The 17,227-nt window shown below is 41.2% G+C and overlaps 1 protein-coding gene across 6 annotated transcripts in view; it reads left to right on the plus strand.

The window, feature by feature from the left end:
* Positions 1–17,227, plus strand: part of ARMH3 (armadillo like helical domain containing 3) — a 138,893-nt gene that overhangs the window by 63,372 nt on the left and 58,294 nt on the right. For all 6 annotated transcript variants that reach the window (XM_067300145.1, XM_067300151.1, XM_067300150.1 and 3 more), the window contains 3 exons: positions 2,569–2,651; positions 3,118–3,244; positions 6,004–6,079. In XM_067300145.1, coding sequence (XP_067156246.1) covers positions 2,569–2,651; positions 3,118–3,244; positions 6,004–6,079 — 286 coding nt within the window. The remainder of the gene's footprint in view (positions 1–2,568; positions 2,652–3,117; positions 3,245–6,003; positions 6,080–17,227) is intronic.

A 17,227-nucleotide genomic window follows, 5' to 3' on the forward strand; every position in this document is an offset into this window, starting at 1 on the left:
CCTGTCAGTGAATACTTATGTTCTGAACAATAAAAGTTTATATTCCTCCTTTAAAAAAAAAAAAAAAAAAAAATCCCTCCCCCATGAGCGTTCTTGTTCACTGCGTCTGGATGTCCGAGGACTTCTCTTCAGGCTGCGCCGCCACCCTCTGCCAAAGGCCGTTCAGCAGCTTCCGCTGGAAAAGCGAGAGGCGATGGTACGAAAATCCAAGGCTTTCCACCACTTCTTACAGTAAATCCTGAGCTCTGCTACTGTACTTTCAGAAACCCCAACTGCTAACACTTGAACAGCAATGCTTGGTCAGAAGATGTGACTATATAGACTGTTCTGGCTGGGCAGGAGGTAAAACATGCTCATAACTATTAACAAGAAAAATGGCCAATAAGCTGCTGTGACAGAGACGCAGGGCAGCTGCCTTCAGTTCAGAGCACTGACTGCAGGAGGCCGCAGTTTCTGCGGTGGAGGCTTCGTTACCTAGGAAACCTGTTTTTAGCTGGATCTCTGCTCCAGTGGAGAGCCCATCTGTACCTGCTACTCTGGTTTGAAATGGCTGTTTTACAAAAAAACATCTGACAGGAGTATTTGCAGAGCTGGATTATCGTGGGATCTGGGCTCCGCTTGTGGTCCCAGGCGTTTGAGCCTAGTGATGAGGTGGCGATGGTATCGGGACGTCTGTGGCTGGACTGGAAACAGGTTAATGCTTCCGCTTAGTGAAGTGGGCTGCTGTCATGGAGGGGAGGCTGCTGTGGGTGGTTAAATGCTGGAACTGCTTGAAAGGGGAGCTGACTTGCACATCTGGAGTTTGCAGAAAACTTTGTTCGTTCTGATTCGCAGTTCGGCTCCAAGCCTCCAGCTTGTGCTTTAGGGTAAGCTGAAGCAGCTTCTCTTTCTGTAGTGAATAAACAGCCCCACTAGGCCCGTGAGCTGCCCTTTTTGGGGACGTATGTAAAATTTTGATACTGGAGACCTTCTGGCACTGGAAGGCAGTGATTTTAGGATTCAGGATCTCTAATTTGTTTAATTCCAGACCTTGCCAATCTCTTGACATCTGTCTTTTTGCTGTAGGTTTTTCATTTTGCCTTTTCTGAATACTCTGGGATTTTGGGGGCAGGGGAAACCCTCATTTTGTGCTTACCATGTTCCTGTTCCCTGTGCTTTATCTACTCCCATTTCATAGCCTGTACATTTGGGCAAAGATGACTGGTCTGCTCTCGCTTCTCTACAGCATTCTCCCACACTGAAGTTGGTTTTCTCACAGGTTACTGTGTAGCGTGTAGCAGTTGCATCAATAGTGACAGCATTTGGAGGTGACAGCGATTAGGTATCCTTATACTGCTTAGAAATTTGAGATCATATTTAAACTTTTAAAATCCATGGACATCTTTTTGCCTTCTCAAATGACATATCTCAAATCTGCTATTTGGTGGTGGGTGATAGCTGCTTAGGTGACTCGCTGACCCAGGGCTGTTGAACTGTTGCCTCCTTTTTTGATGTTCTTTCCCAACTAACTCGGACTGTGAGCAGCAGCATGTTTCATGGAAGTGCTGCCGCAAACTGGTGGGGGGGAGAAAGAACAGATTTAACAAATTGAAGTTGTGCCTAGAAGAATTAAAGGCCTGCCTGGCATTACTCTTAGATGCTGTTACCAGTTAGTAGGTAATTAAGAACCTTTTAAAAATGCCTTTATAGCTTTCCAGCTTGACTTTGCAGGCTACCTAATTCAGATGTCTTAAGTCATAAAACCCACTGGCTTCAGAGCAGAGAATCTCTTTTAGGCAGGCATCAGCTTTGAGTCCTGAGCAGGTATCATGCAGAAGAAAATACCTTCCTTTTTGAAATCTCTGCAAGCAACAACGTTAAGAAATTTCCATTTTCCAAGTGTGTAGAACACAATTGTTAGTCAACTCTGTGCGATTAAAGCTCTTTTAGCCCTTTTGTTAACTACCACTATCGCTGCCCGATACTGGATGGTTGCAAGAGCCTTTGTTTTGCTTTAAGACAAGCCTGAACCAGATCTATTGTCCTTGCTGCACAGCCCTAGAAAACTGACACAATAAAGTACCGTATCACTCTATGTACCATCGCGGCAGCACTGAGATAGCAGAGCTGCAGCAAAGCCGTGCTGTCGTTTTGTTGCGTTTCAACCTCATGTAACAACAGGAGTGACAGTTTGGGGCCGACCCTGTGTGCATCGTGTTGGTGATGTATGAAGCAGAAAAGAGACAGGTGGTTTTTCCAACCCCAAAGCTCACCTGAGGATCTGGCAGGTAGAAAAATCTCCTGTGAACTCACTAAGTTAACAAATGAGTCACCTTGAGCCTGAGCAGGTTTGGGAAGTCAGCAAAGGAGAATAAACCTGGGACGTGAAAATAACTGTCACTTACCGGCCCAGCACAGTATTTTAGCCCGTAAACCACATGTAAACTGTACTTCTGAGAGGTCAGCAGCTGACATTGAGGTTGGTTGATATCAAGTAGTGAATAAACATCTATATTTAAGTGACTTTTTGAGAATGGCTTTGCTTTTAATTTTATTTAATATGTATGTATATATATTTTTTTCTCTTAGCTTTGATCAACTTGTTGAAGTTCCTCATGTCTAATGAGACTGTGTTGCTGGCCAAACACAACATCTTCACCCTTGCTCTTATGGTGAGTATAGAGAAAACAAATCCTCTACTTTAAGCAGCTTAATTCATCTTAATTGAACCTTAGGAAAGAATCCTGTATTTCTGGCCTTCTAAAGAGATATCAGAACAAGGCAGAGGAGCTGAGGAATATCACTGTGACTATTTTTGCTAGGAAGATGCTTGGGAAAGGGAGTGCTTGGAGTCAGTGTAGGGTCTTTTCATTGAAATAAACATGCTTATGTGAGGAAAGGCTTAGTTTAATTTTCCAGATTTGATAACGTTTCTTCTTGTTGTGGGGGCCCTATGTACACAAAATACAAGAAACTTCTTTTTCCTGGCCCCAGTTATGGCAGTATTTAAGCTTCTTGTCCATCTCTTCTGTACTGATAAGATAACAGATGAAGCAATGAAGTAACATAATGTATAATGGAACCAAGAGCTCATTTCTTTATATACCTGTTGTAACTTAATTTCACTTCCATATATAGGTCGTGAACCTGTTCAACATGTTCATCACTTATGGAGACACCTTTCTCCCCACTCCCAGCAGCTATGATGAGCTGTATTATGAAATCATTCGGATGCATCAGAATTTTGACAACCTTTATTCCATGGGTGAGTGCTTCCTGGCTGGTTGGGAACACTGTAGACTGGATGTGGAGGTTTGAGGGGTGTGTGTGCAAGTTCTGTTCCTGTGTCAGGTGTTTTCTGTCTGCCTGCTGATGGTGTGTGTCTCAGTGAATGGACATGTTTTGTTTCAGTGTGTTAGGTAAGTTAAGAATTGAGGAAAGGGATAAACTTGTTAAAGGGATACGTTTTGTTCAGTCTGAAACCAGGTTTTTTATCAAAGGAATAGGCCTGTTACCTCTATAACAGCCACTGACTGCAATTGGAAATATATATTTATTGGTGCAACTAGTTATGTGGGAGTTCGTATTTCATGTATCTTTGTGTAGTTCAGTCAATTTGTAGTTTGCATCTATCACATTTGGCAGCCTCAAGTGAGAGGGCAAGTGCAAGCTGCAGAACCAGTCGGCACTGGGAAGCATGCATCACAAGCAAGAATTTGGAAAAGAATTTGAGAAATTTATGACAAGAAGCTGGCTGTGCTAGACAAATCACACTTAGTGCACTTATTGCTAAAACAAACCAAGAAAAGAGCCCCCACAAACCTGCTTGCGATGACGAGCAAATCACTGGACTGAAGAATGCGCCTGCTGGCAAAACATGAAGAGGCTGCCATCCTTCAAACGAAGAAGCATGCTGGAATGCCACCAAGTGAAAACCCAGCAGGAAAAAGAGGAACAAAGAAGCAAAGAACGCATAGAGGCGTAATCAGGCAGTGTATACACGGGAGCCTGCTGCCGAGGGTAGCTGCGGCAGGTCTGGTGTAGTGCCTGCGTGCTTGAAGCTGTGAAGAAAAGAATATAGCTGTGTTCTTTGTTTGCTTTGTTCCAGAAGGACCTTTCTTCCCCAGACCCCCTGCTCCCTTCTCAGCATGATCACCCGATGAACAACAGGAGTAATATAAGCATGTAAAGGAGTTAAAGGGCAGGGGGGAGACGGTTAGGCACAGAACTCTGCTGATGTGGGAAGGAATCATCTTCACCAAAACAAAAGGAGCCAAGTACACCCTCCAGTCACAAGCAAAAAATGAACACTTCTCTAATATACATTTTCTGCACTTTTCATCTCTTGCGCAAGGGATCAGCTGTCTTATTTTGTCTGCAGAGCAGATGAGATTTTTTGCTAACCCATTCCCTACTCCCAAGAATTGCAGCTAGTAAGATGAGGTACTTCTACTAATCAGCAATTTTTCAATCCTCTCCCCAGTGAAAGCTGAAGGAAAGAGGAATGGAAGAATAACACCCTTGGAGACTTACTCCATTGGGCTGCAGTAGGCGCATCTGACCTGTTCAAACAACTCATTTATCACATGAATACGTTTTCCATCCTGCTACATAGGGCAAACCCTTTGAATTAACAGTGTAGATGCCTGAACTCTCTGAATTCATTACGTAAGATATTAAAGTATGTGACCTACTCTTTGACAAAATAATGTTACTCAGAGCTGACTTTTTTATTTCCCCTCCTGCAAATGCCAGATAATGGGAACACTAGACAGTGAGAAGGAATCACTGTCTCCGGTTGCCAGCCACAGTTTCGTCAGATGTCCTGACGGCTTCCCTTGGCTTTGTCAGACCATGTCACTTAGGCTACAGTCACCCTTCTATCTTTGTCTTAGGACATTTGTTAGCACAAAAGGCAAAGCTACTTTTATCCTTCTATCCTGTTAACAGATGTGGGTGAAGCTTTCTACTTTGGGAATGGGAGTGAAGTCTTGTTGCCTTGATTTTTGTTTTCTGGTCCTGAATCTGAACTTTATGCAGGTCTGCAGAATTCAAAGCTGCTTTCATGTAATAATAGGCATGAGTGTGCATCCACCATGCTATGGAGTCACTTGTAGCATCAGTGTTTCTAGATGAACCTAAATTGGGATGAAGTGCCTTTTCTTCATCTCTCAGTGTAAGGCAAACCTTTCTTCTAGAATGTAACCCCAGAAACCCCCAAATATACTAATTCATAAAAGATTCCCTCCTATTCAGGCAATATGAAAAAAAATCCAAACATTTGCTCTGGACTCTGTTACTGTTTTGATACTTAACAGAAGCTGTGCAGGTGACTGGCAATCTACCAACACTACAGATTCTGACCTAAATAAATATTTTGGGGACTCTGGCAGCAAAGAATTGGATTCACTAGAAGTTCTTCCTGTTGCAAAATGTTTTCAGAACTGTTCCCCAGTCTGCCAGAGACTATCTGTGCAACAGAGTGACATACTGGTTCTTACAGGGAGTGTTTTTCCCTAAGCTGGTGTGTAATTTCTCTACAATTCCAGATAAAAGAGGAGGTAGAGTCAATCTCTATTGAATTGGGTGTAAATCATGGGCTGTAGTCTAGCTCAGGTGGAACCTTGTGTGAATAGGAGCTGGAGGAGAGAAGTCATGTGTGGAATAAAAGGTGGCATAGACTGGAACTCTGGTCCTATTTCTGAGGGAAAGCAGCTTTGACATGGGTTGATGAAATTAGTTAGGAGGAACTAGGTTTCTTTTGATTCCTTTCTCTTCTCTCCCCTCTGCTTCCTTTCTCCCAGTCATTTTGTCCTGCACACCTTTTCCATGTTCCTTAAATTTCTTAGGTACGACTTTGAAGGGAACTTCTGCTTTGGATCACAAATCATCTCAAAGAAAGCCTTTTTTCACATGAGTCTCTGGCTGCCATCTCATCAAAGTAGATTTTTGACATTTTGGCTTAAAAATGTTGCACTGCCCATTCAGTGCCAGCACTGTTAACTGTCTTTTTTTTCTTTTTAGTTCTAAGGCTTTCTACCAATGCTGGTCAATGGAAAGAGCCTGCAAGCAAGGTGACCCATGCATTAGTCAATATTAGGTAAGGAGTAGAAGTTAATAACCGGTTTGGAGATTCTTGTGTCCTGCGTGACTGCATTCTTATCGTGACACTTTCACATTTGTTGTATTGAGTTTGGTTTTGAATTTGTTTGCTTTGTTAGCTGAAATTGCTGCTCTAAACAAGGCCAACTGGAGATAAAGATGGGGTCACTAGGGTTGGATTGTCCTTTTTCTAGTAATTCTTAGTTCTTCTGTAGACTGAGCGCTTTCAAAGCATGGCACAAGCTGTAATGAATTAATCCTCACAGCATCCTTGAGAGAAGTACTGTAGGGAACAACGCTGTGCTGGCAGGGCAATTGTCGACCTAATGGATTTCTTTCTGTTGCATGATTCTATTGCAATTCTGTGAGGCTACGAAGGGGACTATAAGCCAGCAGTAATAAGCATATTCCAGGCCTCTTTTAACATTGCAAGTTTTTTATGCATGTTTAAAACTGATTATTTAAAGACATTTCGGTGTTCTTTTAAACCTCTTCCTTCTGTTCAAGGGCAGAAGTTATGCTCTGCTTATGAGGCTAGAGAATATCTTTTTAAAATTTTTTTTCTGTGCTGGATTCTTTCATGGTATTAGGTCTGATGGGGGTGGAGGATGGAGTACTGGGATCATGAATCTGATTCAGTTTGATTGGAAAATGGAAGAAATGTGTTGAGAGAGAGAATTTACTCTTTAGCTCTGACTCGTAAGCAGACCGTAAAAGCTATGAGTATTTATACCGATAAAGTCTGTCCGTTGCTACCCCAGTCACTTCATAGGTGCTCTTTCTGAGAGGAATGATGTCTTTTGATGAAACAGCAGGTATCTTACTACTGTGTATGCTGCTCGGGCTCGTTGTTTTCCTCCCTGCGAAAGACACTGTGTAGGGTAAACTCTCTGAGGGCATCTTTCAAGTCAATATACATTTTATGTGTCTATAAACCACCTTAAAGGTTCCTTTAGTAGGTCTGTAGGCTTTATAGCCTCACGTATGGTTGTAGAAGATTTATTTTGTTCCTATCCTTATTTTTATTTTTCGTAAACAGACATAAATGAATGCTCGTGGGCAGATAATGCTCCCTGCGTGGAGCAGCAGAACAGATAGCTGTTGGCAAAGTAATGTCATTTAAAGTGATACAAAGTGTCTGCTCTGGGAATTAGCTGTATATCTAGGGAGAGAAGTCTGAACTGGAAAGAGAGATGCAACTGGTCACCAAGGGTTTGTGCTCACCTCTGGTTTACATAAGCGAGGTTTTGCTTTCCCTTGTTGGCTTAACAGCTGTTTTTATGAAGATCAGTATGCAAGTGAGACAAGATAAACCAAACAACTGGCACCAAGATACTGCTCCTGGGACAGGCTGTATCAGACATGTTCAGTGCATAGTGCTATCTGGAACCAGTGAAAAGTCGGCATGTTTCTGATCTAGACTTTTGATAGTTTTTCCCTCCTCCACCCAAGTGCTCATGAATGTTGAACTTTCGTCTGGTCTTTCACTAGGCTTAGCAATTTTCGTGAATGACTGCTTTTCACTCAGTGAAGTCAGATAAGGTGTAAATTAGAGATGATTCAAGGCCTGGAGAGAGATTAGACTTTAGAGAATTTAGTCTGTTTGACTTACCCCTTGTTTCTGAAGAGGAGAGGGGATATTTCATCTCCTTGTTTGTTTTCTTATTGTGATGAAAATATTACATTTGAAAGGTTCTTCAGTCCACTAGATTTCAGAGCAGCCAGTTGGAAGATGGCCAGATTCAAAGGTACTATACTTCTGCTAATGGTGAAGGTGATTGAAGCATCACACTGTATAGTGCTGATTATGGCTAGATGCTTTTTTGGGAAGACGTGCCTCCATACCTCTCCTTCTTAGAGACAATTCACAGTTTCTTTATGACTTAAAATGGAAAATTGAAGGCAGCAAGATAGTAGTAGTCTTATCTGGCTGAAATCCTTCACACCCTGCTGGAATTTGTGATTCCCTACTACTATCCTATCCCATAACGGTGATTGCAACTCCTATCCATGGATTTGTCTGTGCACCATACATAAATAATTGAGGTATGATGGACTGCCAGATATGATTGCAGCACTGATTGGCTGATATAAGCTCTAGCAGTTAGTGGTCTGAAAATTCACCTTCTCACCTATGAGGAAATAAGCAACTTTTGAGATGAGTAATTTTTTGAAGCTAATGAGCCTCTTTAAGAAAGCATTGTGCAGGTTTGCATTTAATGAGAATTTTATTAACACAGAGTTCAAAGGGGCATCTTCTGATTGCTTACTCAGTAAGGAAGGTGGCAGCTGAATCATTGTATTCTTTTAATAGACTTTCTCCTGATCAGTAATTTTTTTTCAAGGTGAATAAATAGATTAACCCAATGATTAATAGACTGAATTTCCCCATTATCTGAAATTCAGTCACATTGTCATTTTTGAAGTAGTTTTATTTTTTGCGTTGAAACACTTAACAACCAGAGAGTAAGTTTGTAGTATGGAAGTAGGTAATGGATTTTTCTGAAGCGTGTTTTATGTGCTGCTGTAGCGCACACTGCAGTCCTCGCTTGGGTGCTTTCATTCACTCTTCCACCTTGCAGCTACTTTTGTTCCACATGAGCCACCCCGTACGATATTCTTTCGTTGTGTAGGAGGCTCTGCTTCTCCCAAGGCTGCTTTTGGGGTTGTAAAGTAGAGACTGGGGATTTGGGAGGAGCACTTAAAGCATCACATGGATGTATATAAAATGGTTATGTTTGCTGGCAGTCTAGGCAGGAGGACTCTGAAGGAACATTTATGGTTTTACTTAGGTGAAAGAAGGCCAAATTGGACTGTGCTCACTTGTAGGATACACAGCATCGCTGTTCTGAAGCTATAGCCCATGTTAAATTCCCAGCACGCTGTAGAACTATATTTATTGAAAGCCTGATGCAGGAGGCTCCATTCAGAGATTTTTTAGAAAGTGAGCAGCTGCAAGCAGTCCACGTAGTACCTTCTGCATGGTTCAGCTTTATAGCTAGGAATTTGGCATCTCTTCTTGGGGAGAGAAGAGCTAAATGTTGCTGACCTAGCCATGTTGTAATGGATGGCTGTAGTATTTGTTTAGGGTACATAAAAGGTGGCCTGCTAATAGGTGTGTGCTTCCATATAGAGTGAATGTGTATGGAATACACTCAGAGTGGTTAAAAAATAAATCCTTCTTATATGAGTAAGAGAATGAAAAAGGGGGGAGGGGGGCAAGCCAGTTTGTTATGAGAGTAAACAGTCAAGGAAATATTTGTGTGTGTGTGTATATATATACACACATATATATCTGTATACAGATATAAATTCATGTATGTTTTATATATATACATGTACACACACATGTATACCTGTAGGCGTGCACACAAACACACACAGCTTGCCTTTGACAATGGGCTAATCTAAAGTGGTAGCTTCCCAACTGAAAAAATCAATGCAACTTCCTTATGGGATAAACCACGGCTGTTGTTTAAGGATGCTCGGTCGTTCCTCCTTTTGGTAGTAGTCGTCAGCGGCACTGTTGTGCTGCGCAAATATATAAAAGCCAAGACTGACAGATGGTGCAAAATTGCTCGACTCTGGGCTCTTCAGCGCTGGCCGGCAGAGGGTGCTCAGACATTCAGGTTAGCCTGGTTTAATCCTGAGTTTGTTTGCTATTAATTCTTAAACCCAATTGTGAAAGCTATGAGCGGTAGAATAACAACTCCATTAAATTGTTCACTGAGGTATGTTTAATGGTAATGACCTCTGACATGCTGTCACTGCTAATCAGCCTGACTGAACTCAGATCACAGCCTAGTACAAGACACTCAACAAATCAAAATACTTTTATGACTTTTTCTCTGGGTTTTGTTGCATTTTTTTCGTATTGGTACTTTAAAATCCTAACCCAATTTTGCCAAGATTGAGGATCAAGTCGTTACTAAAATGCTGTCATTTAAGAAAACATTAAAGCTTTATTCATTCAGATTATCTGCAGAATTAATTCACCTCACTTTTCAATTGGTAGCCTGAAAAAATTATGACGTTTAAAAACTGTCTGAAAGATAAGGATTCTGATTTGGTTCCAGGTCTTTTCTAGTGACCATTGAAGGAGCAAAGGTAATAGACCCTGCTCGTCATTTCGTGTGTTTTTTCTGTGCTTTTTTGGTTACATAGGGACCTTGGCATGACAAAACAGTTCCTTAAATACCACAGTGGTTATAGTGGAGCTTGGTTACTCAGAGTTCTTCTGCTACTACTGCTTCTTTGTCATTTGACCTTGCAATATTTTGGTAGGGAAACTTTAGAGTGGCCAGCAGCAACAAATTTTTGACATGAACAGGTTCTGGCATTAGCTGGCATCTGAACTAAGGAAGCAGGTGGATTCAATGGGGAGGACTTCACTTACAGGCTCTTGTGACCCACAACTTCTTAGAAGGATAAAAAAAAGAGAAAGAATTAAGCACCACTATCTCAAGGTGGATTGTTTCACCTTTTCATGGGACCTGATCTATGCTTGGAGTATTTTTATTAGTTTTTAGGGTTTCTTTCTCTACTTGTATAACTTAACATTTCATTTCTTTTAGATTATCTGATTTCTTTATGAAATGGCATTTTTAGCTTTCAGTTATTGCTCTTTATTTACTAGCTGATTCAGCTTGGTATGTCTCTCTCATAGCTCACTAGCCGGTTTCATTTGGCAATAATTTTCCTTCATTCTTTCTCATTCATGTAGTGGCATACTTAAATGTTGTCTCTGCCACTGGCCCAAATCCAGACAGCAAATTTGAGTTGAGTGACATTATACAGACCGGTTCCACTAACTGCAGCGGCATGGTTCAGCTGCTTGGGTACATCCCAGGTCACTTCCCCCTCTTGCCAATAACTTTCATTTCAGTCACTGCTGCCTGGGAGCTGACCCTGACGATGTCAAGCCTGTTTCCTCTGTGTGTGTTGGCTAAATGCCAACTTTCTTCTTTCTTCTTTTCTTTTTTCAAGTGGCTTTTTGGGAAGATTAATTCTTCTGTATTTTTGTGGTGGCTCAGGGTTTGTAGAGCTGATGCTGGTTGTGAGCACACGTGTTTGTAAGGCAAAGGAATGCATCCATCTGAGATGATGTAGCCTTGGCGGTCCCTCTTCAATACACTTGAAAGCCATGCTGCAGCAGTCAGTTTGCCTCCGAAATTTCATCCACAAAGTAAGCAGAGCCTGTTGGATTGGGGTGAGGATGAACTCAAAGTGGAAGCAATTTGTTCCCAGGATGGCAGCCTGGCTTAACTGGCTTTCTTAGCTTCCTTCCAATGTCTGTAATTGTATCAGCTGCTTTCATCTCCTCTCCTCATGTGAGCAAGTTGATAGGTCAGCCTGATAGGGAACTTGCAAAAAGATCCACTTTTGTATTTTAGCTGCTCTGTAAGGATTGGCTGTAGAGGTGAGCTATCTGTTCAGGAGGGGATTATTTACTGGGCAGAAAGGAAAACCTCTTCTGCTGCGTAGGGTTGCTGTTTGGCAATGTCTTCCTAAGTTCAGCAAATATCTTAGTCTGTGTGATTGTCCGAGGGTGAGCATCTATCTGCAAAGTTTACCCACTTGTGAACCTTTGTCTGTTTTGCTTTTGTTGGAAACATTTCTTCCTTGATATCTGAACATTTCGAGAAGTTAGCTAGGATCCCTGGGCTGCTTAACAAAGTTTACTGAGAAATGTTATCTCCATTACTGAGGAATTGCTACCCAGATTTCATCTAGTTTGTACCATGTGGGACTGCTCTGTGAACGGGGGAATTCATGGCGCAGATCTCTCATTTACTGGATTCATGGGTGCAGGCTCTGGGCCTACAAGATAGGGTTAGTTAAGCTGCTAGTTGCTTTTGCTTTATATATTCAGCTTCGGAAATTAATATTTGGCACAAAGTTTCAACTTTGCTCATGAATTCAGGGTCTGGAGCTTGGGAGAAAAGTCAGTAGAGGAGGAAAGGGAAAGGTATTCCTCAGAGCAATGATTGTGGTCCCCTATTTGATATATGGGAGTGAATTTGAACCATCTAGTCTGAAGTGTGGCAGCAGGCAAGGAACTCTTTCTTGTTTTACTTGCCAAATACCTGTCTCTGCAGAAACATAAAAACAGTGGAGAAGTATGTTAGCATTGGCATGGTTTTGGTTTAATTAGGAGGTGGACTTAGTCTATATTTATCAGTCAAAGTTGTTTCTTTCCTGACTGGTTTGCAGATGTTTCCCTTGCCAGGCACAGGCAAGACATGTACGAGCTCAGCAATACATTAAAGCATATGCTGCAAAGCTACGATGCATTTTTGTAAACATCTCATGATTTTTGTTGCAGCACAAAACCCTAAAAGGTCTGCTTGTTTCTTTTCTTGAATCGCTGCATTGTTTCTTTCTGTTTACCAAAGCAATCTTAATTATCTCTCTGATACGGTCGCTGGCCTGAGTTTAATTCTAATTGATAGATTTCAGTCTTACAGTAGACATCTTTCGTAGTCCTAACACAGCGAAGAGGCAAGAAATGAAAGGCCTCTGAAACCAGTCTCTTTTGGCCCCAAGATCTGGCCCTACTGGAACAAGACTGAAGCACAGTTTGAAACAACTGTTTATAACTTGTCAAAATTTTGCTCATGCTGTTCTTATTCTTTGAGTAAATATAAGGGACTCTGATTTCCAGTGGTCTCAAATCTAGCTTTCAAGATTTGCTTTAATGGAGAGAGAACATTAAGCTGCTTTCTTCATAACCCAAACAATGTAAAAATCATTGTGAACTTAAATAACACCTTTATCCCTTGAAAAATGATGTAGAGTAATGCTGCTTTGCTCTTTCTGTTTAAATGAAATCTGTTGCTCACAGCAGCAGTCAGAATTATTATTCCCTCTGAAGATCTGGGCTGTGGGATGCATACTTTTAAGAAAAGCCTTTCAAAATCCAGTGACATGTATTTCTTATTATCTTGTACTGGTGGGGGGGCCTAAAATTTGGTTTTGCTCTAGAAATGCAAATGTCCTGTTCTCCTAATTCTTCCTTTAGGACTAAATTGATAAAGTACCAGCTCATTAAGTACATCTGCTCATTAAGGTAATGAAGTACCTACCTTATCTTGAACTGAAAGAAGGATAGATGGTTAGCATGACTGCAGAACTGCAATTCATTTGAAGATTACACCAAAATCTGGAGCTCAGTTCCCAGGGAACCGTGAGAGGAGAGCATCTTGTTTATAAGACTTTGTTCGTTAAAAGAAAACACGTGTCCTAGCTTTCAAAGTTAAAATGCTGGGCTTTTAGGTGTCCTTACTAGTGAAGGCAGAGAAGGTTGTCTCATCCTATCAGCACAGGGGCTGGCTTTACAACAGTCAGTAAATATCAGGTGGTATAGCCAAGACTGTGGTGAAAATAAAATGCTGCCTGGAGAAAAAAGGGAACTCAAGTGAGTCACGATTTTCTTCCAAAATGTGAAAATATTTTGGGTTTGGATGTCTTCATGTCTAACTAGAGACCATAAGAAACATCAGAGATTCGACTGGACTGAGTTATATTGGCTGAAATGCCAGTATATTTGGGAGAAAGTCCCTGTTTGGGAATCCCAGAATGTGAGCTTTGGTTATTATTTTTTTATTCTTTAAATTTTTTTCTAACTCTTGTAGCTAGAAAGAAAATCTAGAATATGATGGCGTAATGCCTCTGAGGTAGCAATATTTGCCTTGGCTCTGAGGCCAGATTTTCTTTGCTCCTTTCAAGGGAAGCTAACTGTGAAGGTTCAGCAGTCAAAATTGCCCATATGGTTGGCTGTTTCTCAGCTATCCGAGCCAACTAGAAAGAAGGTAAGAGCGATCTCATGAAGAATTCATCTGTAAGGGGTATCATATTTTAATATTTCATGCTAATAAGGATTTAGTTGAAGGATGTTACTCTGGGTGGCGAAACTGCTCCGGTGTGCTTCCTCAGATTGTACTTCTATGAGCTCTTGAAGCTGGTATTAACTGGCGCTGTTGTTGAACAGGAGGTTTCACCTGCCATTCATTCCTGCATTTTTCCCTTACATGAGCAACAGCCTGCATGTACAGAGCTGCATGCAGTAAAGGGGAGATTGGGGACCTGACCCAGCATACAGCTAACCAGGCAGGAAGAGGAACAAAAAGTTTGTCTTAGCCTGGGTCAGTCCCCTAGCCTGGTGTATTGCATGCAGATATGCGAGTGCTTGTCAGCCCTGTAGAAGGGGTGAGTGCAAGCACTTGGGCAATAGGGACAGCAGGATTCTCTCTTGGCACCATTGACAGTGTACACCAGTTTTAGCCTAATATGCTGCAAAGTTTTTAAAAAAGTATATATATACACATTTATATATATATATATATGTATTGTCATCAGTTCACTAATGTAACTCTGCATGACTCTAGACAGTTGTCCTCTTGTTTGTGCTGGTATACTATAGGGTGGTTTTTGTAAACTCTTCTTGACGTTAAGAGAAATACCGACATAACCTTTGCCTAAAGTTTCAGTTTGGGGACTGGGCTTGAGACAATACTGCCATGAGCCCAGGAAATGAGAACTTGGGTGCTATTCAGCAAGTGTCCTGAGCAGAAGATTGCTGATGCATTGAAGGGACCTTGCTGCATTGGACTCCTGTTTGATAGGATAGAAAAACGTCCTTTCAAATGTGTTTTATTTTCAGGCTGGCCAAAAGTGGAATGACCTGAAAAGCTCCTTTGGCAATTTTTTTGCCTGACTTTGCTAGAAGACTGTGAAAGCCCAGAAGCTTTGTCATGTTGTTGCTTTAGTGATTAATTAGACCATCACTTTGTGTGTTAATTACAGTGACATTTTTCTTCTCATTAGTTGGATTATGGAAAGTTTTTGAGTCTATGTAGGATGGGAAGTAAGACTGCCTTTGTGGCTAAGGGAAAGATGATTTCAAACTTTACAGAGCACTGAATTTCAAGGATGGATACTGTGGAAAAAATGCTCCTCTCCACTATAAAAGATATAGCTGGTGTGCACTTTGAGGGCGAGATAATGCCTTTGTTCTAAACAGACAAGTACCAGTGATGTTGCCCAGACTTCAGATGAGAAACTTTAAACTGGATCCTTCTTCCAGAAGTTGTGCATTGTGCTAATTAATGTAAAGCTCTTACTGCTGACAAAGGAGTGTGAATATGATATACTTTATATAATGTTCTTCACAGGGTGTCTCAAAAGGCTTAACAGTGAGCCTCTTAAGCAGGGCAGCGAACGTGTTCAAAGTCCCATTGCTTTTATTTATGCTTTTTAAAATAAATATTTAATGTCCTCCTTATAATTGTGCAACACAGTTGGTTTGCTTTGGAATCTGGGCTCTACATTAACTTTTCATGGAGGTTTGAGATAAACCTGTTCCGAGGCAGACGTTCCCTTCTACATGCAGAATGCAATGGGTCTCCCAATTTCTTTGTTCATTAGCAGTTGAAAGTCATGGTTGCTTTGAGGCTAACCCATGCGTGATATCTTGAGCCTTGCTGATGGAGCAAATGCAGACTGTGCAGTTCTCACTGGATAATGCCTGTTTTTCTTCGTTGTTTGGTACTTCTACTCTTAGCATAAACTTTTGTTGGAAATGGAGAGCCACAAAACAAAGAACTGCTTCAGGATCTTAAGTTTGGCCAGGAGTTAAAATAAGAGGGAGTAGTCACAGGTTGCAGTAAGGGAGATGATTCCCAAAAAGAGCGATCAAATGCTGGAACAGGTTGCCCAGGGAGGTTGTGCAATCTCTGCCCTTGGAGGTAATCAAAACTTGCCTGGACAAAGCCATGAGCAACCTTGCCTAACATTAGTCCAGCGTTGTGTAGATGGCTGAACCGGATAACCTCCAAAGGTCACTTTTAACCTAAAACATTCTGTAGTCCTGTCATTAATATAATTTTAGCCTTACCCTAAGAATGTATGGAAGTTTGGAGTTTTAGGAGCATTTTTTCCCCCTGCATAAACAAGAAAAGAAGCAAATAAAAGAAGCAAGCCTTTCTTTGAGTGCTCTGTGCTATATATTAACTCTGGGTCCGACTGTTAAAGATGCTGAGCAGAACACTTCTCATTTAAATAAGTGGGAGCTTGTGGTGCTTGGCATCTTTTTTTTTCCTCCTTTTTTTTCCCTCTTTCTCTGAAAGGTCACTAAAGGGTAAAGACTAGAGGACTTGCAGTATGCCTTGCTGCAGATGCCCAGTATTATCTACTGTCTGTGAACTTGTCAGTAAATTGGATCCTGCTGATGAGATCCAACTATGCAACTCAGTCATTTGTGAGAAGAAACTATTCTCAGTATGATTAATACTGTGGCTGATGATGGGGACAGAAAGCACTTCTTTGAATAATGCCTATAATGGCATATTCCCCTGTGTGTATGTTTAAAGGAAGAGTCTATGGTTATATGAAATTGAGGGCATTTTTAAGAGGCAGTTAATGACAAGTGAAAATGATAGCTAGGGTAGATTAATTGTTAAATGAATTGTGCCTGCACTTGCTGTCATTTTAATGTGTTACTAGTCTAATTATAAGTATGATGTTATATAGCAGGAAGGCATCAGGAAACAATATTGTACACTTAGGTTCAGGCCTGTGGAATTTAAAGGCTTAGCCATCAGGAGGTTTTCTCAAGTATAGCCATCTTCTGCTGTGTGTTTATTTTACTTTATTTTTCCTTTCCTCTGGAATACCAAAATCTGTATTTTGGTTAATTTTGCTTTTATAAATTCTTTCTTTCTCCTCTGCCCCTGGCTTTTTGATGATGCTGCAAAGCAGGATTTAATCATAATCAGTTTAATCTGGGTTTTTCTTTTGATTGGATGGGGCGATGATACCCGAATTTGATATGGAGCACAACTTTTTTTTTTTTTTTTTTTTAATTGTACTTCATCTCCAGGACTGATATTTAGCTTTGATTTGGCATGGGGCTTCTTTACATTCAAGCCTTCAATCTGAGTTGAGCATAAGGGAAATTATCAGGATGGAAGAGGACAGAGAGCAGCCAGGCATAGGTCTCATCCTGTCATTATTCTGTTGGCAGCACAGCTCAAAAGCCAGCAAAAATCTGTCTTTTGAATTGATTGAGTGACACTGGGGCAGGAAGACACTGGTAGAAGCTGTATGCCCCTAGCACTGTCTTTTTCATATATGGCCTGAAGTCTCT

The sequence above is a fragment of the Apteryx mantelli genome, chromosome 7 (genome assembly GCF_036417845.1).
Source record: "Apteryx mantelli isolate bAptMan1 chromosome 7, bAptMan1.hap1, whole genome shotgun sequence".
In the NCBI taxonomy this organism is placed as follows: Eukaryota; Metazoa; Chordata; class Aves; order Apterygiformes; family Apterygidae; genus Apteryx; species Apteryx mantelli.